This window comes from Micropterus salmoides, unplaced genomic scaffold (assembly GCF_014851395.1).
Source record: "Micropterus salmoides isolate LMB-PRFRI ecotype aquatic unplaced genomic scaffold, ASM1485139v1 Ms_hic_scaffold_22, whole genome shotgun sequence".
Classification (NCBI taxonomy): domain Eukaryota; kingdom Metazoa; phylum Chordata; class Actinopteri; order Centrarchiformes; family Centrarchidae; genus Micropterus; species Micropterus salmoides.
The window spans coordinates 6,767,173-6,791,204 of NW_024041373.1; the positions used below are offsets into that span (position 1 = coordinate 6,767,173).

A 24,032-nucleotide genomic window follows, 5' to 3' on the forward strand; every position below is an offset into this window, starting at 1 on the left:
AGGGAAAACTAAGTCCCTCAAGGAGGTTCACACTGGACAGACTGCAGCTGTTGATGTGCCAGTGATGTGGGGTCTTTTTTAAATATGCTGTCCTTCCATAACCTTTCATTATATAACACTATGCTTTATTATACAACCATATATCCCTATGCCTTATACCCTGTTATGTCATATAACTCACAATGAAGTCACATGTATTCATTAACACTGACAGACACACACTAGAGCATGGGTAAATATTCAAATGGTGGAGATTATGCAGTGGGTAAACTGTTTATTATTGGTTTCTTCTTTGTGTCTAGATGGTCCTGTAACAGTAGGTATGAGCCTGGACATTGCCAGCATTGACACCATCTCAGAGATCAACATGGTAAGAACATAAGTAATTAAGTGTAGCATGCAGTTATTCGGTTTATGGGTCGTTGTGTTTCCCTCTCCTGTTTACCTTACTTAACCCTTTCAATCCCAGGCCCAAAATTGTATCTAACTGCATCTATTGTACATAAATTGTCACTTTAAAATATGGACGCATTACAGTTTTGCTTTCACAATAACCATGGCTAATTAAATATGAAAATGAAAAAAACATTTTTGATGATTTGAATAGCTGTTTGCCTTGAAAAATCCATTTACAAAATGCCTTTTTTTTAGTAATAGTAATTAGTTTAGTAATTTAGGCATATATAAGCATTACAACAGCATACTGACCAATAAATAACACAGGCCAGAACAGAGCATTTGCAACATCAAGCCAAATAGACCCTTTTGACTTCAGAGGGTCACGGGACAACACCTACAATGTGACATGCTTACCAAAGCCTCAATTAGAGCTCAAATGGTTAGTCAATTGGTCAAATAATATGCAACAATTTTGACAATCGATTAACTGATAAAAAGTCACTTTTCCAGGAAGATTTCCAAATATAATCAATTAATGACTCAGGCAACCATTTACAATAGCATAATGAACCATTTAGAGACTCTTCTCCCAAGTCAGGAGAGGGAAACGCAACCAATACTGATGTGCACTTGTCTCTTGGATCTCCATAACTTAGATCTCCATTAGAGATGACAACAAAGCATGGTAGTTCATTTTGCTCAATAGGACTACTGACATGTTGACTGACAGCGAAATACACCAGGCAGTTCATGGCTAAGCCTCACATAAACAGCGGAGAGAATGCTGGCATTTCACTGGGACTAATAGGGTTAATTCATGTGGGGCTGAACATGTTTAGCTAGGATATTGCTCTCACAGCTTGTTGCCATACCACAGAAGAAATTGATTACGCAGCTACACATGATGTAACATCAGGACTTTTAAAATGGATGTCCTGCACAAAATATGTTCAGTGTCCTAAAAACCAGAAAAGACTTGCTTCAGGCACAGAAGGGTTTAGGGACCTGACGCTGTCAATACCCAACAATGCAGAAAAAAATCCACAACCTGAATAATGATACAATACAAGTATTCAAGAGAAGCTTAGATTGCAGAAACCTCATTTTGTCTGTCAGGATGATGACATGCTTGTTAAAATAGTGCATAAGCTCTGTTGTGACCTTTGAGCCCCAATCCCGCAGGACTACACTGCCACCATATTCCTCCGCCAGCGCTGGACGGACGAGCGCTTGGTGTTTGAGGGCAACAAGAGCCTGAGCCTTGATGGGCGGCTAGTGGAGCTGCTCTGGGTCCCTGACACCTTCATCGTTGACTCCAAGAAGTCCTTCCTCCATGACATCACCGTGGAGAACAGGCTGATCCGTATCTTCCCCAACGGGACCGTCCTTTATGCACTGAGGTGTGATATCGCACAAGCTCGTTGGTTTATTGGTTTTTGTGTTTGTTTTTTTCTGCTCCAAGAGACAATGAAAAGTAGGCCAGGGAATGGAGAAGAAATTGTCTCAGGGAGGAAGCGTGGGTTGAATTTGAGAGAATATGATTGCAAAGCAGGGAGTTCTGTCAATTCTGTTTGGATTGGATTGTATGAGTACAGGAGCATGTGATCTTTCAATACAAAGAGCTGTGGGCTATCAAACCAACATAAGTCCCATCTCTCCAGCATTTATTGCTCTGTGTGCATGGGTTTAACATCTGACAAGCTCTTGGCAAGCTTCTGAAACATGCCTTGACGTTTTGATTAGACACTGGGCCAAGCAGACAGGTTATAGTTAGAAAGGTTATAGATTATCCTGCAAGTGAATTTGTTCAGCTCTTTTAAGCCTATGATGAAGGGATTTACACATCACACCATTCTCTGTGTCACATGCTTTAACCTCGGCGTGTCCATGGTCCTGACTTGACTTCACTCACTCAATGCTTTTGTGCCTTGATCTCTGAGCTTCTTTTAATGCATGCAGTTTTGTGGTTACACAATGAAAGAGAAACACGTCACACGGCATCACTGTTCTAACTGTAACTTTGTAAGTATGGGGTGGGGGCTGGGGGGGCTTTATGTTATAGTAAATTGGTTTGGGTATTCAGGGTCAGTTCAGTCTGGCATCACAGTTAATCATGTCTCTGTACATTGATTTGATTGATTAATGCTTTTATTTTTAACAAGTACATGACATTGTTATGTCCAGTGTTGCTCCATTTTTTGCTTTATGTTGCTCTAAATGTGCTCTAGTCTTCATGGACATTTGCCTCCATATAGAGAACTGCATAGCTTCTGGGCTTTACCCCGACAGAGGAAATTGGTAGCGCTTCACAGTCTGGGAGCAGGACTAGTGAGAGTAAAACGAGCCAAAAAAAAAAAACATAGTCAGGAGAGTGATGGCCACCTCAGGGAATTGGGCCTGTGAAAGAGGACAGAGTGGAGTGAGAAATGTGAGGTGTTGAAGGAAAAGGACAGCTGTGGTAAATGTTTCAGTGTGCTGTGCCAAAAGGGAATACGCAAGAAAGGTGATTGGTGCTAAAGGTTGAGCAGTTAAATGGAAAGATTTAATACGAATTACTGGATGCTACTTTTATGGTTTAGGAGGGTCTGTTCCATATTTGTGTTGAAAAATAACATGATACCAAATTTCTGACTACTAGATGCCTATGAGACAAAAGGCTTGTGTAAAGTGTTGTAACACAGTCACGGTGCATAGTAAACTAGTTGTGGAGTACATGTCTTCCTAACTGAATCAGCTAATAAAAGTCCTCCACAGATGATGCATCACATCAATCATTAGAGCTTCATGCACACCCTGACAGACTGCCCCTCATTGACTCAATATTTTGATGAAAGATTGATGTTGAAAGAGGGAAACGTGTATAAGATACTGTATGTCCCCAACAGTTATTTCAACAATGCAATATGTATGCTGGAATTTTATTTATAAAAATCGTTAATGAGTTAAAGAAATATATAGTTCCCATCTAAATGATTGTCCTTTCTTGTTCTCGCAAAAAGTTTGTACATTAATGAAATACATGTTTAACATGTTCTGTTGTTCCAAAACACATAACACAGGGGTTTATAATATTTGTCATTAAAAAGTTAGGAGACCTCTGGAGCTTTTTTGAATAAGCTGAGACCTTAATGGTCTTAATGGTGGGGTGTGCGAATCTGGAGAAATCCAATTCCATGACAAATGGACTTTAGCTACGTTGTGGGTTAGCAAACTGTTGTTACAGTTGCTGTTACGAGGCTAGCATGCAGAGAGGATGAAGCGGACACCAGCTCCAGACAGCAATACTCACATCTCTCCTGCTACTATAGCTAACATCACAACAACATCATGTCTTGGTGAACTAGAGAGTAAGCTGAATGTCTGCGAGTCATTTAACATTACCTGACACACACATCATGGCTGAAATAGCGTTGTGTGGCGGGGGTCACTTTGTTTGTTTACAGAGCCAGGGCTGTGTACAAATGCCAGATTTTTTTCAGTAGGATAAAAATTGCATACCCCACCTTTAACACAACACTAAAGAACATTTATGCATGGCACTTATTCTGAATTTTTAATACCAAAATTGCATCATTCTGAATTTTGATGCACTTAAGACAAAAATGATGCTATGAGAGGCTCATACATGCTGGCCCCGATCTACAGCATGACAGCAATGCAAAGTAAAGACTGCTTAATTATAACATATACCAGGAACTCAGCCAACCAATTCTTCACAGCACAATTTTAACCAGAGGGAAGGGAAGTAATTAAAAAAACTAAATTTTTTCTTTGAATACACATCTGGTATGAGTTACAAGCACTGTGCTAGAATCTACAGCAAAAATAGCATTTATTGCAGGTATCCTCTTTCATGGAATTCCCCTTTAACAACAACAATTTTTTGTGTTTGTTTTTTAGGATTACCACCACCGTGGCTTGCAACATGGATCTGACCAAGTACCCCATGGACAAACAGACCTGCACACTACAACTGGAGAGCTGTAAGGACACTTACTTAATAAAGAAAATCTGCACAGCTTGTAGCCATGGCAGTGAGTTGGTGGGTGGGCGTGATGTCAAATGAATCTGATCAAACCAAAGGATCAAACAGATCACGTTCTCTCATCTTCTAAAACGCTGGTGTGTGTATGTGCCTGCGACTGTGTGTGTGTGTGTGTGTGTGTGTGTAAGACTGCATGCTTATGTCACACAGCAGACAGAAATTGCAGGGGCAGTTTCAGTCATGATGAAGTATTCTTCTTTGTATGGTTGTCACGACAACGAAGTCATATGAAAATTGTCGATCCTTTAAAGGAATAGTTTAACAGTTTGGGAAAGACGCATTATTGCCGTTAGCTAAGAAGATCCATAACACTATTATGACTGTCTGTTAAGTATGATAGGGCCAGAAGAGCTTAGCTTAGCTTAGCACTCAAAGACTCAAAGCTAGCCACCTACTAACAGCGTAACTGTAATCTCACTAATCAAAACATATACTTTTTTGTATTAGCCATACAAAAAACTACATGTAAAAAAAACCCGCTTGTATTATCAGGGCGTGCTACAAGTTGTTTTCTTCTGTTCGTGATGATGGCAACATTCCTCATTAAAACCACAACTTGTTTTACATTTTGATTTCCATACATGTTATACAAACACGAAACAGCATGTTAATTGCTGAACTTTCAGGTAGGCGTAATTTGAGATTTGGACAGAGCCAGGCTAGCTGTGACATAGTTAAAGGCTCCCTGTGGAATGTTTGACCACTAGTAGCACTATAGAGAATTCTGTTGCCCACGCATGACAGTTGGCAGCAGTAACACGCAAAGAGACATAGCTATGTGCTAACAAAAGGCAGTGGAAAAGAAGACTGCCATCAAATTAACATGATTTAATTTTTTTTTTTTTAAAGCTGGCTTTGCAAATGTTTTATTCAACATTAGCATTATTTTGTGTAATGTTTAAATATTTAAGTGTAATTTATATAGGTTTTCCATCTCAAGGCCCAATGTGTACGCATCTAACTCCACTTCTTCTGTGCATCTTCCTTTACTTGTGCAAATATGCTTTTTACAGCAGCCATTTTCCCTTATTTTAGGGTCAGGCTGTCCCTGATACCTTCTTAAGACTGCAAACAATTCTTATACAATTCAAATCACATTTTCGCGAAATAGGAGTGATTTGCCTAATTTTGACATGTTTTCGATTAAGATTAAGTAACATGACAAGATGGATTTTTTGGCTGTGCAAAAGATGGAAGGAAGAAAAAGTCCTCCCCTCCTCTCTGTCTCCCTTGCTCATCTGCCGTCTTTGCTTTGCAGCTCGCTTTTGCTTCATGCTATTACATGACAGCCATCCAGGCTAAGCTAAGGCTGATCCCTGCCAGAAACCCACCAGGACCTCAGTGCCAAATAAAACATTTAACGGTATCCCTGGTCCCACTTAGCAGACAAAAAAACATCTGGAGGTTAAAGTTAGGTAACTGGGAGGATAATGGAGCCTTACTCTGCTGCTTCAATAATTCCAGGCTAAATATCTGCATCTTTTTCACCATCTCTTACCATCTCTCTCTGCTGTTTTCTCTCTGTCTCTCTCCCCGTTTGTCCTTTCCTTCAATCTCTATCTCCGTCTTGGTCTGTCTCTCTGTCTCTTTATGGAGATGTATATTCAAGGATTTATGTCTTTTAATGCTGTGCCAAAAGTGGATCCACTGCACAGGAGGAAGGTTTGAAGAGAGTGTCGTTGTGGGAGGTTGCGGGGCGTTTAGATCAGGATTGCAGTAAAATATTTAGTGCATTCTGACACCAGAAAAAGTCAGAAGATAGTCACAGTCTTTTGTGATCTATGCTTAAATTTTACATCTGGTGGTAGCCCTTTAAAAAAAACTTTGATTGTGGATATGGCGACTTTTTTTTTTAAGGGGCCTCAGGGAACTGGAAGATTGAATGTACCCCTATGTTACTCTTTCCATGCTATTGCACAGCATATCACTACCCATTGATGTCTCAAATTTTTACTGTAATGACAGGGCTTCAGGTCAGGAAAATAATGAGTTCTTCTGGTAAAATTAATGCAATGGGAGAAAAAACAACGAATTTACAGGACCTTTCAGCATCAAAGTCACCACTGCCCTTCATTAGGGGACTTTGCTCCCAGCATCACGGCTCACACTGGTCAATAATACATGACCCCATATGGGAATAAATGTGGAGAGCAAAAGCAATTTTATGACCATTTCATGTGCAACAGACTATAGAGGTGTATTGCAGCTTCAGCCAACTGCATTTTCTCTTGCTTTTCTTATTCTCTTGCTCCCTCTGCAGATAAATTAGAAAAATACACCAAATAGGATTAACCTTTTTGTTCTCAACAAATTGTATCATAAGAACTACACCAGTTCGTATTACTTGATGTTAATATGGTTGCACTATACCATCAAAAGCTCTACCACACTGAGAAGTGGCATCTCTGGCCATGTTAATTTTGCATGCCTTCCTATTCCAAGTTTTATTTGGGTTATCAAGGCACTCTAGGGCCCAGTGCAATATGCATGATTAGTCTGTTATGGTACGAGGCACAAGAGTTAAGCTGTTCATCAGGACTTTTGCTAACCCCTTTGAAGAAGTGAATGAACACCACAAATGCATTTCCATTAGCAAATCCTGCTGGAGCTCTGTTTGTCAAATGGCGTTAGAGTGAATAATGGGAAAATATTCTGTTTCCATTGTGACAATAACATGAAATATTAACATTGTATTTTAAAATCGGGTCGTTGTAGTTACATACTATGTCAAACTCATGTGTTTTATTGGCAGATTGAGTGCTGCGCTATGTTGACCTTACCCGTTTGCTTCTCAGGAGTGATGTGACATCTTTAAGTAGATGTTTTCACATTCCCTTTGGTTCTTGCCAAATGTTTGTCTTGGGCTGACATTTAGCATTAGAGGGAATTTACCACCCACTGTGGGGTTTCAATCCCACACAACTCAACCATAAGAGGATCAGACTTTAGCATAGCTTGAGCAGTTAACATCACCATCTCTACTAGGGGTTCAGTAAAAAAAACAACTACTAATACTGCTGTATCATCACTACCACCACCAGTATTTACAGCAGCTTTCTCATATGTTATATAATGTAATCATGATATTTCCACCTGATACTGTTCCTGGAGAAGAAAATTAAATGGACAATGTGTTTTATTTACTGTATACCCTTGATATATTGTCTCCTTTTACGTTTTATTGTGAATGTGTTAGCAAACAGTTGCCTACATACACATGCAACAGACATAGAGCAGCATTCATTTGGGCTTGTGTTTGTGGCCAACTGACAATATTCACACTCCAAGGAAGGTTAAAATCAATGGCCGCTGGACATTATTAAAGATACTGGTGGCTTCTTCAGTTCTGACTGACTGGCAGGGAATCCCAGCTGTTAAACCTCTGCGGGGTCGTTGTCAACATGATGGATACCGCTTTGTTCATTGCTGCTCCTGGCTATCGTAATGGCCGTTGGAGACACCTGAGGCCAAGTCTGAGTGACTGTCATCGTTATTCTCACATGAGGCCAAATGTGAACGTTAGTTCTCTTGGATGAGAGGCGGAACTTCTTTGGGTATCTTCATTCAAGTCCAGTTGCCATCGATTTGAATTGAGAATCTTCACAGAGATGTTCACTCTCCTTTTAGCAAGGCTGGTCTACACCTTCAAGACTTATCTGGCTCTTTAGCTGCTAACTGCTCTATTATATTCAGCTAGTCGCTAACTTTGTTTGTCTATGCTTAGGTGCTGGGTAGGTAGTGTAAAGTGGGTTAATAAGAGCTTTTTTGCTGAAGCCAGAAACAAGATTATTGAGAGTGGTAAATCTGAACTAAAACAGTAATGTTTCAGGCAGCAACACCAAAACAGTTAATGGAAAGGCTGAATGCTGAGAGGAACTAAAGAATTGAGTGATAATTCTCTGGGGGTTATTTACTACAAACAACAAATTGTTTATTTTCTGTGATCTTCCCAAGAAAAGTCATTTTTAATATCTTTTTTTTCTCCTACAGGGGGTTACAACATCAATGATGTCATGTTTTACTGGACCAGAGGAAATGAGTCTGTCAGTGGTTTAGACACTCTCCAGCTGGCTCAGTACACAGTAGAGGACCACTATACATCTGTCTCAGAGGCCGTTTATGAAACAGGTAACAACGATTTTCAAACCCATCGCCTAATGTAACTGCCAGGACTGTACTTATGTTTAAACAGCAAAACCCTTATGGGTAGGATTTCTCATTGACACTACATTTTTTCACTTGTGTCCCACTTCTTTAAGGCAATTACCCCAAGCTGGTCTTCCACTTTGAGCTGAAGAGGAGCATTCTGTACTTCATCCTAGAGACTTACGTCCCCTCGAGCCTGCTTGTTGTCCTCTCATGGGTTTCTTTCTGGATTTCCCTGTCCTCTGTTCCAGCACGAATTTGTATAGGTATTGGGCAAAGCAATCTTTTTTTCTTTAACTGTGAAAATGTGAGCAAATGTCATATGCTTTTACAGTGCACCAAACTGTATCTAGGTATTGTGTGTCTCTGAAGGTGCTGTGCACTGTTGTTATGAGTTAAAGAATCCACATTATTTCTCTTTTTAAGTCATATGTTTACTACTACACAGATATAAGATACTTTAACTGTCCTTTAGGGAGTGCAAACATTGGTTTGAGTTTGATTTGATTTAAGAGGGTTGAAGAGAGCATCTGTGACACTGTTGTTATCTAGCAGGAACATCCAAACATAGATGTTGCATTTAATTACATCCACCACTACTGCAGGGGGTTTGAGAACACGTTCTCAAAACAAAAAATCTCTACAAGATATCCTGCTTCATGGCACACTGCATGAAAAGGGATTCAATTCGGTAAGGTCCGTGCAGATAATCTTGGTTGCCTTTGCTGGGTTTCTTGTGTTGTTGCTGCATTTATTCTTTATAAGATTGATTGTCTTTCATCCTCAACACACCATGATTGACTGAGATACATCTCATCTTTTGTCTCATAATTAAGGACATACAATATGTAAGCATGTATAAAATGTCTCCAGTTGCAAGACACCACAAAAATGATTCTTTATTATTATCTATTTGAGTATACTACATACTGTATAACATTGACCAAAACCCAGAAATGAACTTATCCTATTTAAGTATTGCCAGTGTATCCAGATCCCTTACTATAGTTTATTCATCTGAGCCATAGACCTCTCTTGTTACCAAAAAACTATTAAAAACTCATTAATTATCTGCACTGTTGCATTTGGAGCCATGGTTCTCAATTTACCTGAACATGGGCACTGTTGAAGCATTTTTTAACAAATATACTGCCCACTTTGTTCATTGAACAATTCTTTGGGTGGTTGCACGTGTAATGCCCCCGAAAAGTATTCTTCCATAACAGTAAAGCAACTTATGAAAGAGTGCACCTCTGTTGAAAATAAGGAGAGCTGTATATGTGTTTTGATTACATTACATGATTAAACACTCGTGAGTTAACATCTTTACTATCACAGGCAGACCAAGCAAGCCAGCTAATAAGGTATTACTTACTGGTCCAACAGCTAGAAGGCCAGCTTGGCATCCTTTCAGTCGTTTTAGCTCAGACCAACGAGTAAAACCCAGTACGATATATACGCCTTGCTCGGTTACTCTCTCTTTTTCTCTTCTTCCGACTTCTTCAGTCTCTTCGAAGCCTCTGCCACTGTATCCACACTGAGAATACCAAGCTAGCTTACTGAAGAGAATAAAGCATTACACTGTTCTCGTTATAGTTTTTCCAATTTTTCCAATGCTATAAGTGCAATACCAGGCGTGGTAATGACAGAGATGCCATCCTCCCTAGTACAAGTCAGTGTACCACCAAAATTATTTTGAAGCTGTTATTTTAAGATAAAAAACATCCTTTCGCAGAGTTAAACCCTCAAAACCTAGCCAATCTCCTTCATCAGGACTGTGTGGGTGTGCTTTTATTAGATTTGAATGAAGACCAAATAACTGTTAACATTTTAATTCAAGTGACATCACCTTTTTTAAATTACTTAATCACTTCAAACTACTGAAAAAAAGCCAAGAGTCAAAAACAGCACAGAAATCCCTCATATTAAAAAAACAAAAAAACAACAGTACCAACTAAAAAATTACTCATATGACACTGATATGTCACAATGCTTGAGAAAAGACGTTTTGAGGGTCTTTAATGGTTGATCAAAGAAGACGTAGTTCACCAGTTTGTTTTTTTGTGCCAGGAGTGACCACAGTACTGACCATGACCACTCTGATGATGGGAGCCCGGACGTCGCTGCCCAATGCCAACTGCTTCATCAAGGCCATTGATGTTTACTTGGGAATCTGCTTCAGCTTTATCTTTGGAGCGCTCATTGAGTACGCCGTGGCCCACTTCTGCACCCTCACTCACGCCGACGCACACATGCTCATGGTGAGACCCTCCTGCATATACTGTCTTACTGTTAATTGTTGTGGTCGTCGCTGTAGTTGTGGTCACAGTCATTGTCTTCGCAATGGTGGTCACTCTCATCGTCATCATCACCATCACCATCATTACGACCATCATGGCATCACAAACACTTAGGGGTAAGTTGGACAAGCGCTACAAGCTGTCATAGATAGATGTATCATGTTTTTGGTTTCCATTCCAAACTTAATGTTTCTGTGGCTCTCACTGTCCCTCAGTACGGCCATCACATGCACGACTTTGACGACGAAATGAACGGCATCCTCACCACCATCTCCAGACACTCCAACAGGGCCAAGAGACGCAAGGAGACTGCCGCAGCTACTTCCCCATCTCCCGCCTCCCTAGAACTCACTGTCAGCCCTTCCAGCCCCTCGGGCAGTGAGCCTAAGCCCGAGGCATCACCTCCGGAGTCCACCAACTGGTGCCTCACTGTTCTGGTCACCCTCCGCAGAGTACTCCGCTCCATAAATTGCTGTCACGTGGAGAACCCCCACCACATAGACAACTACTCCAGAGTCACTTTCCCCCTCTCTTTTGTCATGGTTAACCTTCTCTACTGGACATATTATCTGTACTTTTAGCATTCGCTCAAGTGCAGCATGTGAGTCAAAGAGTGTATGTAGACAAGAAGTGTATTTTACCGTATGTATGTACAGTAAGTGTTATTTACAGTAGGTATGTTTTGAGATGGGTGTGTAACATTTCTACATTTGGATTCTTGAGTGAAGTAGCATACTCCTATAGGGTTGTTTTGGGGAAAAAGTGATTACAGCTCCATTTGTTAGATTTTACTGTGTACTTGAATTGAGTCATTGCTTTCAATTTTATACTGGTTTTCTTCAAAACTAGGCCAACCTGACGCTGACTGGGTGAGATTTGATCCGTTCTGATACACCTTGAAAGGAAGAGAGCGCTGCTTATAAAGAAAAATTGGCCAGTCTGCATATTTGTTGCTGTAGTATATTAATTTTAAGTGTCACACCGTGCAGGTTGTTACTGTCTGACACAGAGAAGATGGAGCTGTAATTTAATGCTTTATGACAGAATTTGCTAGCATTGCTGAGGGAGAGCAAATTATATTTTGATTCTCTGTTTTGATGGATTAATCATTGATAGCCTACTTTTCAACTTAATTTTCCGTTTCTGCCTGCAGGTACAACATTTAGAGGGAAATACGAAAATAATGGATGGGAGAAGAGAGATGAACAAGAGAGACGAGGGAGCTTGAAAAATATCTCAACAAAGAGAGCGTTTTAAAAACTATAAACCAGTCTCCCAAGGATGATCATTTCTTCTCTCTTGAAATCTCTCTTCCTTCTGTGTCCTTCTATGAGTTATTTTTAATTCACTGAGCAGTGCTGTCTCTCTTTGCCTGCATTTGTTTTTTCATTGACACTATAAATGTAGTAGCCTTTGATCCCTTCAGTTGTATTCTGGAAATCTGGCGCCCATGAATGGTATGGCACTTATCACACAAAATATGTCCTGCAGGTTCACAAGGAAGGCGGCCGATGAAACTACTAATTTCATAATGCTAAGCCTCCCTTTGCAGAGCTCCACAAGCACTAACTTAGCCTGCTTGAGCAACAACAATGCAAAGGTAATTCTAGATCAGCGACCTAGCTGCTGCTGCAAATAAACTGTGCATAGACACAATAGTTAACCTCTCTTCTATTTGGTTTAAAAAGGCGATATTATGCTAATTATTGGACAGGTTGTAACATTGGATTATTTTCTTGGCATCAAACTGAGGAGCCAGTGTTAGCTATTTGGTTAGTGTTAGCTCGTTGGTTCCGCTAGCCAAGAGGAGCGAGCTAGCTGGCTGCACAGTTGTTAAAAAAGACATTATGAAATAAAAAGTGACATTAAATCAAGGTCTCACTGAGGAAAAATACCATTATGAAATAAAATAGAGTTTTGAAAAATAACATTTTGATATAAAAAATGCCTATAAAACTGTTATCGAAATAAAAATGATGAAATAAAATGGCATAGTAGCCTAATGGGTATACGTATAAGTTAATAATTGATTAAATTAATTTGATTTTGATTGAATTTCACTTTTTTCATACGATTAGTTTAATCATTATTATTATTAGTTTTTGAACACTTTGGGTCTCCATACAACTGGCCAAGTGTAATGCTATACAATGGTGTGGATATACGAGTAACACCTAGACAGAGACCAGTACCGTGTTAAATGATATATGCTTCATGCCTTTTGGGCTGCTGGCAGAGTTTCTTCCTGTGCTTTTGTAAGACATGAAGGAAGAGTCAGACCTAGATGTGTTAGACATTGTAGAGTGATTTGAACGTGAATGAAATGGGCAAAACATTTCAACAGGATGTCATCATCAGTGTATTATCCAAATAGAAAAAACTTGTTATGCTGCACTTGAGGTGTCACTTCTCTCCTCAGTTTTTTAGGCTGTTGTCATCTTCCGCTGCGTGAGTATCGAGTGTTTCAGTTCAGGTGATACAGCATGTTTGCTTCTAGTGATGTGAACCAAAGAACCAAAGATTCCAATTTGATTTTACTGTTCCTCTTGGTTTCACTTTAGCTCCTGGGAGATTTTAAGTGCATTTTTTAAACGTTAATATCATTTTTATTATTCATTGGATAATTCTAAAATAGCATACAGTCAGTGGGCAGATGAACACGACACTTTACATTTCAGAAAACAGGATTCAGTTTAACAACAGAGATGCATGTTTATTTATAGCTGTATTCAATATTGCTGTGACATACTCTATCATTCCATTCCATTTTTAAGAACTACCATTCAATGTGTATTGAATATAATGGCAAGCTAAATTGTCAGTATTTATATTTAATTGCCTTTTAAACAGTTTATGTTCATATTTTAGCTGCTTATTGCTTCTCATGTTTTGATCTATTTTTGAATATGTTATCAACTACCAAGCTTTTGGATTGCACCTCTTGCCTGATTATAGAAAGTAGGATTTACTTTCATTTCTGTTCTTCCTGCATGGTTGTCAAGTGTAACTTTTGTTTCTTCTGCCCAAAGAAGATTAACCTTCCTTGGATTACTATGACCTGTATGAATGAGAATCTTCACAGACATTTTGTTTTTTCTGCTTTGCTTGATTTTGTTTTGGTTTAATATGATGGATAAGTATCATCATGAAATGGTCAGCTGAGGCCATTGACAGCATTAGATCTGTATTTTGCAGTGATGCAACTTGGGGTCTCGTCTGGGTCCAAAAGTGCAGGATGTTCCAACCCCTCTTCTCATTTTCACTTCAGTTATAAACCCTATTGTATGAAAGGCTGAGTGATCAGTGACAGTGTTCATTTGCCTCCGACTGAGCTGCGTCTGCTCTGTGGAAGTGAGCACTGACCCATTGACAAGGTTAATGTGAGAAAACACAGACTGTCGGTTTTATACAATACAGCGCCACGACCGTAGTTTTGATGGTTATCTTCTCAGTGAATAGTACAAGAAGTGAATGCAAATATTGAGCCAAAGAGCCACAAGAGCAACCACTCAAGCTTTCTGTCAGTGTGGAAGCAAACAGAATATTTAGTCACCCAGTGAAGAAGTTGATCCATTCACAAGGTTTGAGCATAGTAATTGTCCAATGGCTCCATGGTCACAACTACATTATCTAGTTTGCTGTAAACAGACAGCATTTTTTCATGAATACCCGGGGAAGTTGGAAAATATTTCATAAACAAAGGTACGAAACATTATAGGCATCATTGCCAGGACCTATTTGGAGCGACAACAAAAAAAATTGGAAAATGGCAACCTTCGGACTGCCCTGTTTTTCCTGTTGTGGGACCTGTCAGATAATGCCTCAAGGTGATGTTGGCTACCAACCTCACAGTTCCTAGGACATCTTCATGTGAAATGTATTTATATACTGTAGTACCATGTTAATATAGGCAATAGTTTAACCTATTGTAAATAAATAGTAACACTATGCATGTTTATTTGGTGTATGAATATAAATGATAGCAATAAAAGAGGTTTAACGTGTGTATTGTTGACCCTCTTTATACATTTTCCTTATACATTGTTGAAGATGTGACATTAGTGAGTAAAGATAGCATCATAATTTGACCATGCAAAATGAAGTATCCACAATTTAAATTAGAAGTGCAGGGTTACACTAGCTACCCCACAGACATGCAAATGTGTGTGTTTGTGTGTTGCAGATGTTAGGGCAGCAGTGTCCCAGTGGGAGTGGTGGAGAATGTGAGTCTTAATTCCCTACAGCTCCCTACAGCTGAGTCAGCAGAATACAGTCAGCGTATGATCGGAGTTCATCATACAGTAGATACCCACACAGAATTACTTTTTATGGGTAAATTCAGAGATGTGCCCGGCCACTTTGCTCTTTGGCAGTTCCAAGTGGAAGCAAAGATAGCTGAATTATTTGATAATGACTTAGACGTCTGTTTATGTATGCTTGCATTTTTGGCCAGTCTGATTGACTATATACAGGCCAGTTCATGCATAACAAATGTAAACAATATATCTAAATAACAAAACCCCACTTACGCAACACAATAAATACATAAATAAGATTAAAACTGGGACATACAGTATAAGAGCGTATAATTTGAGTAAACTCTTGTTACATACATACATTTATATATGTTAACACATAGGATAAACAAAGTAACGTAGTGAAATTAGATTTTCCTCTCTAAATGAACGGGAGCCTTGAATATGAAAATCAGACAGCCTGACAGTATAACCTCTATTCAAAACCTGTTGCCTCAAAGTTGCAAACAGGAAGGCAGATGCTGTAATATCCCAGTCTCCATAATGCTCACTCTATAAATCCTGATCCTCAGCTGAATCAATCTCTGTAAATTCAGAAATCCCTTTAAAAAGAGATCATCAGTGGGATAAGGCACATATCAAAGGTCCAGTTATTGACCTTCTCAGGAACTCTCCGTTGCAAATATTTTATGTTCCGCTTTGATCATAAATGGACTGATGGTCAGTCAGGCTGTAAGTTGTTGATCATACCCTCTCAATATGCAGCGGCATGGCTCAGGAGTGGGTGTCAAGTAATCGGAAGGTGAACTCCTAACCTTGCATGGCAGCCTCTGCTATCAGCGTATGAATGTTTGTGTGAGTGGGTGAAAGTTGTTGTGTGCTTTGTGTGGTCGACTAGAAAAGCTCCTTTTAAATGCATTTACCATAGCACTGTATCCCTGCAGTTTTCACTTTCCCCTATAAATGTACAGCTGACAAGATTGCAGCACCTGTCAGTCTCCAATGTATATGGCAGTTTTTTATGTATAGCATCATAACAGTTGCAACTGCTATAAGGCGAAAGCTCTTTACAGTGTCTTCAACAGAGAGTCCCTTCAGTCTCTAACCCTTCACCCACAAATGGGGTGAGTTCTGCTTGCCGCCTCATGTTTCCAACAAACCTATATTATAGACTTTTTTTTCTATTGTGTCTAACATTTTGGTTGTTCCACATTGAGCTGATTTTCACAGCTACACCCACTTTTAGCTCTTTTTGTAACCAATTCAAATCTCGGTTTTTGGTCGTTCTTATCATAAAGGCTGAATATGCAGTGTGACTGTCTGCACTTGTGTACTTTGCTCCCAGCCAAACCCAGATGAGGCAGCATCTGACGGGGCACAACCCAGCGTTTTGGAACCAAACACAACAAATTTTTATGCGGCCACATTACTCGCACATTTTAAACAACCCAAAACATAATCCCAATTATTATTACATACTGAACTGCAATTCAGGTATTTTGGAAGATGCAATGCACCCTGTGGTGAGACAAAATGGTTGGTAGTTCTATTAAAATAGAGGCTCTTGATATCACTACTTAATCGAAGAAATGCTGTTGACATTACAAATGTATTTTTTGTTTGCATGAATTGTTTTAATTCAATTAAAAATCTCATGACTAAGTAGACAACCAACCTCATGCACCAATCTGATGCATGCAAAACAGATGGGTTAAAGTTTCAATTTGCATTGTCATTGTCAAATAATGCTCTGACATAGCAACTAATTCTCATTAAACAGAGTGTCAGTCATTTCCTCAAGATTATAGAAGTATAAATAAGAAAAGAAAAACTATAGTGATGTTTGGAGTTTTTTCTTATTGTGTTGAATATGCTGTGTTACAGTATTATTGTATTTATGCAATTGCAATCGATTATGTCTGGAGTCACAGTAAATCCTACATTAAAGCAAGATAAAGTGTGACTGAACTCCCCTTCATCAGTCCACTGTTTCTGTTCTGTACTCTCTACTCTGCCTCTAGTGTTTCCTTATTGCAAATGTGAGTTTTATGCTGGTGGTGGCCATTAATGATAATGTTTCCTCACCTCATGCCTTTATTGTCTTTCACTTTAAATCTCTCTTTCTGTGTGTGCGTGTGTGTGTGTGTGTGTGTGCAGGAGGGGTGGCATTATTGTCATTGTCTTTGTTTTTATAATGTAAAGCACTTTGTGTTACATGGCTCTTGCATGATAAGTGCTATACAAATAAAGATTGATTCATTGATTGATTCTGTACCAACCACAAAGTTTGTTTTTATTCAAGACATCAAACTTTAGACATTTTAATCACTCAATCACGTTAATCATCTAAAACACTACAGTAAGCTACAGCACAGTAATACTGTAATAATGGAAAGCATAAAACATTTCTGGTAACCACAATTCAATCTACCAGACACTTATGTAATACATTGCAACCCTTTTAATCAATTTAATTAATTATTTGGTGTTTTGTAATACAATAAGGACATCATTTTGTGTTTCAAGGTAAACTTTCAGCAAGATTTTGCACAAGGAAACTCATTGGAGCAGAAATAATCACAAAATACTGTAAGTGGACTTCCTGTAGTGTGTTCCTTAAGTAATGTCTGCAACACTGTGTGTGTACTGTCATGACTTCAGTATCAAAAAATCATCAAATATGTAAACATGTATATCTTAAAAGCACACATTCTTATACTTGAGACTACAGAAATCCCAATCAAATGGCAGAAAGTCACTGATGACTGCAGACACAATGCTTTTTAACATTTGCAGTAACCCAGACATCTTTTATTACAGCCACAGCGTATCTGTTTCGTGGCTGTGTGGCACTCTGAAATATCAGTTACATCAGTGTAAAAACTGATAAGATGAGTCACATTGCGGGAGCCTGCTGCTCTCCCCGCAGGACAGCGAGTCTGAATCTCGTATGAAGGCGGCGCAGCAAAGAAAGTCATCACAGCATCAAACAGATCTCAGGGTGGCAGATTCAAGGGTATGTCAGCATGAGTGAGACCAATACAGCATTTGTCTTGGCAGAAAAGTTGCACAGAAATGTGAAATAATGTGTGCAGTCATTTTTCCTTACAGTCCATGGAATATCCATAGTGGTCTAATCAAACGGACAATAGCAGGAGGTAGAGGCCACGAGTAATTTCAATCTTGGCGAGCAGATAAATGTCTAAGGTCATTGAGATTATTGACACAGAACTGATGAGACCTTTCAAAAGCATGCAACAAATTGATCTAGTGGAAGTGTGTGTGTTTGTGGATATAGATTATGTATTTCTATATCGCCATCCATAGGCATATGCGTGACAGTGAATGTTATGAATACAATTTTGAGGTAGTATTTCCATTTTATGCAACTATACTTCTACTGAATGTTGAATGTTGATGTTGGAGGCAAATATTGTACTTTTTAATCCACTACATTCATTTGACATCTTAAGACTAGTTACTCTGCAGATTTGGATTGTGAATACAAAGTACTAATCAGTTTAGGATAATAGGTTACAATACTAGGAGTAATTTCCAGTTGCAACATTAAAGTGATGTACACATGAATGCATCACTAATTATAATCCAGTAAAATAAAATATAAGTCTAAAATAGGCTATTCTGCATAACCTTTACTTTTGGTACTTTAAGTATATTTTGATAATAGTAGCTAATAGTTTTGTACTAGGTATGAATCCAGGACTTTTACTTGTAACTGAGGTTTTTACACTGTATTATTGCTACTTTTACCTAAGCAAAATATCTCAATACGTCTTCCATCACTGTGTTTTGTCTTGAGGCTTGCCATATTGCCCATGTTTCGTTTGTGTATGCAGCTTTGTCCTATACCAAACCCATTATTACGATCCACATGGCTGCTTTTAGTACTAGAGAGAAAAAGGTGTGACATGTCCATAACCAGCTAATTCTGTAAACAGTCACACTGCTAATTTAAATCAGTAAACCATTTAACCTTGTAATACCAGAACATGTTCTCCTGACACAGCCGGCAGAGCACCAAATTGTGCTGCTCTGTGTCACCACAAGATGGCAGTACGGAATCACATTTCACCATCAAATCCACTGCAGTGCACATCAGCTGCACTGTGCAGCAAAGCATGAGAGCAATGACATTCGCTCACATGTTGCTGCACTGAGGAGGTATCAGCTGTTATCAGAATTTATTGACAATCCACCTTTAATGTTTTAAGCGGATTACGTGTGTGAAACTTGTGCGTGTTTCTTGTTTAGCTCTTGTTTAATTTCAGTGTTCCTCTCCTGAGGGAGCTGCAGGTCACAGTCACAGGGAGATACACGAGGAGAAAAAAATTATGCTCATTAAAATTGGGTTCAGCTTGGGTGATGGAATTGTTTAAGTAGATTATAAAGCTGCAGTGTTAACAAGCAACCTAATGAATTGATGGAGTTAGGAGATTGATGGACTGATTGGTTGACTGATTTTGCTGGCTAATATTTACTGATGTTATACAAAAATAAGATCACTGTTTTATGGGAAAAGGAGGACATTCTAAGATTGATAAGAAGTAGGTGTTTCATTTAGCTACTGTACATTTGTGAACAACATCTTATTGACAGTCTGAACTGATCACAAGTACAATCTTTATTAAGCATTCTAATTGGTGTGATTGAACTCATTGTTCTGCGCATTCTCACCTTTAACTTGAAAACATTTTATGCTATACTGTTTATATACTGATGTGTGTAATACTGTGATATGTGTAATTTTACACTGTTTCCTGCTTTTTCATAAAATTTAAAAGAAAATATCTTTAAACAACACAACATTTTAAAAGACAGAATGATGTTTTAAAGGTCTCATATTAAATCCACTTTGTCAACCTAAATATGTGTCCCCGGTGTGTCTAAAGAGCCCCAAACTGTGAGAAAAAACAACATCCTCTCTTTTTCTCCTGCTCATGCTTTCAGTAAAAATGTGTGCGACCATGGCATTCCTCCCTTCTTGACATCATGGAGGGATCTGCATAGCATAGGACCCACCCACTGAACGCATAGTGGCCACTTACTGTCCAACACAAAACCAAACAAGTCGTTCCATCGCTGAGCTAGAGCTGGAGGTTGTTCAGGATGTCTCGTAGAAAGTGCTTTTGAGGTTATGGCGGAAAGTTAAATATTTTCTAGTTTTCCCCCAGATGTCCTCCGTCTACTCTGCCTCAGCTCTCTGTGATTTACAGTGTTTCCTGACGGACAGATGACTTGTTGCTAAAGCTAGCAGTAACCGCTAGCTACTGCTGACTGTAGCTGTCATTATCAGCTGGCTCTGCCCAAACCGGGTGCCCCCAGTGGTTTAAAGCTTCTGTACTAACGTTAGAGGTGTAAACACCAACACACCAAGCTTTCAGTCCAGAGTCAGCAAACAGGACGGCTAACTGAGCTAACTAGCTAGTGGCAGCTACGGTTAGCAGTAAATACCTGATAAATTGTGCATTTGTGGTGTCAGAATAATCAGAAAAATTATTTCCCAACTGGGAAAATTCACATGAACACCCACTGAATTTGCCGAGTTGTTGACGTCATACACATAGAAACAGGGTTGATGGTTAGAAACGTTTAAATAATGGTGGAAAATCACAGATTGCATATCTTTGCTGAGGTGTCATTTGTAATATAGTATTAGGCTTTAACAGTTAGTTTGATGTCCATGTAGAGTGAAGTAGATTTATTAGGAAAGTTATTTGTTAGTAGTATTTGCAGTACAAGCAATATTTTAGTGGTTTCAGGTAATGTACAGTAACAACTCTGGGACAAAAAATTGCTTTGTAATAGAAAGCCTCAAACTGTTTCAGCAGAGTTGGATGACAATGATGATGCTAATCCAACACATCTTTATGGTAGCATCCGTGCTGTTTCCTTATTCCGACTTCCGAAGCACATGAGCATACTTAAGTCGGGAGAACAACTTACCAACTTTGGAAGAGGACCACATGAATGAACATAATTGCTAACAAAGAAACCCTGTAAATCACGGAAAGTTGAAGCAGACCAGCCTGAGGTCATCAACTGGAGAACCAGGAAATGTTTTCTCCATAAAATATGATCCAGTTTCACCATAACCTGCGAATAAAGTTATAACGTTGTGTTTTAGACCCTAGGCCTAAAGTTATTAATTAAATATGTTAATGTCTATACAGGTCTGCTCACTTCCTTTGTAGGCTACCTATAACATTGCACCTGTATACAATGCAAATACCATTCCACTTAAATTCCATTATCTGAGTAAATGTGAATGCATCTGTGTATGAACAAATACATGCATGTATCTGAATACATATGTACTTTTACTATTATTATTCCGCTTTTAATTCTTGTTTCTATTTGGTTAGCACTGTATATGATGTACTCTGGACCTGGCTAGCTTGTATATACATTTTTTATTTCTGTATATTAATGTTGGTGTCTTGGCTGGGTGTAATTATACGCATGACACAATAATAAAGCTTCATTCATTCATTCCATTCACATTCCAAATGCTCACCGCACACTGATCATCAATACTATTTCATGATATATCACAATTTATGAGGTATGCTGAGTTGTGTAATGCATTAAAGTTTACAGAGGGGCATTCACTCCCAATGTATTCATAACCAAGCGCCTGTAGGCTATACAGTAAAAATTCCATTCAAGATTCAAAATGCTTCGTATTGCTGATTCACTTTGAATAAATTCATTATGATGACATGTATTTTACAATAGGAGTTATTATGAGTTAAATAATTTATTATTAACTTGGTTGGCCTATTCAGTTCAATTGCATTTATAACTTGACACCTGTAATTAATACAAACTCAATTCAGATTTCAGAATGCTACGCATTGCAATCTGAACAACAGTGCATATGCTCATTACAATGACAACCCCCCCCCCCTCTGCCTGCGGACCTCAACACCTCAATGATGGATGTTTGCTTGCTCGGGTCACACAGGTCACAGCCCCCTCAACCTCGTCCTCTCAGGAAACCACTGTGAGTCTATTAAATTTCTGGTTATTTCTTCTCGTCACGGCCCAGTGGTTTTAGGCCAAACTTGGCTTCAGTGCCATAACCCACACATTGACTGGACCACAGGGTCAATAGTTAGCTGGAGCATGTTCCGCCACTCCCACTGTCTCTACTATATGTCTCTAGTTCCCTCTGTGTATCATGATTTAGGGGAGTTGTTCAGTAAGGAAAAGGCCCCCTCACAGACCATACAACTATGCCATTAACTTTCTCTCTGGCGCACTCCTACCATCTAGTTTTCTACAACCTCTCCTGGCCTGAATGGGAGGCTATGGAGAAGTATATCGGAGACTCCCGGGCAGCTGGACTTCTCTGTCCATCCTCCTTTCAACGCCATACCCCTCAGACCACCATCATTCCACTACTCCTCTTTAGTCTATCTGCTGGCCTCCAGTCATCATCAGCCAATCCACCCCCCACTTCCCCAGCCTTGCCTGTGTTTTTCATTAAATTCCCTTTTACTTTACATCCACATGCTCGTCTGTGTCTGCTCTTGGGTCCGCTCAAGACTGAAACCTAACAATTCTTACACCTGTTTTACTTACCGAAAAATACAACCGTACACCTTCTGAATTCAAGTTTCTCTCTTTCATCAAACTTGTTACCTTGTTAACTAATCAGACTTGACAGTAACAAAATAAAACTCATTGTGGTTAGTCTTTCCACTGTTCCAACTGTGGTTTGGTCAAAATAAACCCTTAATTCAGCAAGTTAGATGTGAAGAAATTACATCTCTTCACCATTCTCTTGCGTGATGCTTCTCCTGCAGAGTCCTGACCATCCGGATCATCAAGGTATTCCCTATCGTCAAACTGGCCTCCATCTTTCTCGGAGGCTGTGTTCGGTGTTGGTCTGGCCGTGTTCAATGGGCGGCTGCTGAGCACGGCTCCTTTGCCTGCTCGCCTGGCTCTGGTTCTGATACCCATTCCGGACTCAGTCAGCTAATAGGACCAACCAGGTTAGCTGCACGGCTGACTGAGCTTACTGTAGTTATGAGATGATATGTGATATGCCTTCCCCTATATTTTTTTGAAGTATGAATTCAACAGGTGGAGAGCAGTCTCAGTTCTTATACATTGTACCTAAGTCTTGGAAGCCCATTCCGTCCAGTTGTATTTCTAACTTTTCTGTATACGGTATTCCATTCAAATTTCAATATGGTCACAATTTCACACTGTCACATCATCTGGTCATTAATGTGTCACCTACAGTTTATGAGCTATATACTGCAATGCATTAAAACATACTGCAGTAGTGTTCTGAAGCCCTCAATCACTCCCACTACAGCCATAACATCAAATCTAAACTGCTAAACAGCAGTTGCAGCTTCAGTCCTCTACACATGATGCATTCAGGCACAGTACCGAATATCTTGTCACTTGCATTTTGGCGACACTCACAACCCAACATACACCATCACTGTAGTTACTGCATACCTGTAAAAAATAAGACAATAGACTTGAAGCATAAAAATACACTATGGGTTGCATACATGCCTCTCACACGGGACAGCTCCCATTGTTCGCTCACGGAGCCGACTTGCTCGAGACCGACCCAACACTATGAAAAACACATCTAAGGTGCTTTCTGTGCAGACATGCAGTAATTCAGCCAATACTTTGAAATCAGTGAGTTTCAACATAATTATTAAACATGTCAAAAACCATGCCAATCAGCATCAGTGCTCAGAGAAATCACAAGCATTTTCTTCAGATATTGTCACAATTACATTTGGCATTTAAATTGACATTATTAAAAGTTTAAAATCAGTAAAATTAGCTTGAATTCCTGTATTTACATTTGGGTTTTTGGTTCAGATATTACTG

General features: G+C 39.2%; 1 protein-coding gene across 1 annotated transcript in view; it reads left to right on the plus strand.

Annotated features, from left to right (window-relative positions):
* Positions 1–17,419, plus strand: part of LOC119917686 (gamma-aminobutyric acid receptor subunit pi) — a 57,029-nt gene extending 39,610 nt beyond the window's left edge. The window contains exons 4-10 of the mRNA XM_038738103.1: positions 303–370; positions 1,582–1,799; positions 4,300–4,382; positions 8,435–8,572; positions 8,704–8,856; positions 10,661–10,851; positions 11,106–17,419. Of these exons, the coding sequence (XP_038594031.1) occupies positions 303–370; positions 1,582–1,799; positions 4,300–4,382; positions 8,435–8,572; positions 8,704–8,856; positions 10,661–10,851; positions 11,106–11,471 (1,217 nt within the window). The 3' untranslated portion in view covers positions 11,472–17,419. The remainder of the gene's footprint in view (positions 1–302; positions 371–1,581; positions 1,800–4,299; positions 4,383–8,434; positions 8,573–8,703; positions 8,857–10,660; positions 10,852–11,105) is intronic.
* Positions 17,420–24,032: the final 6,613 nt, after the last annotated feature.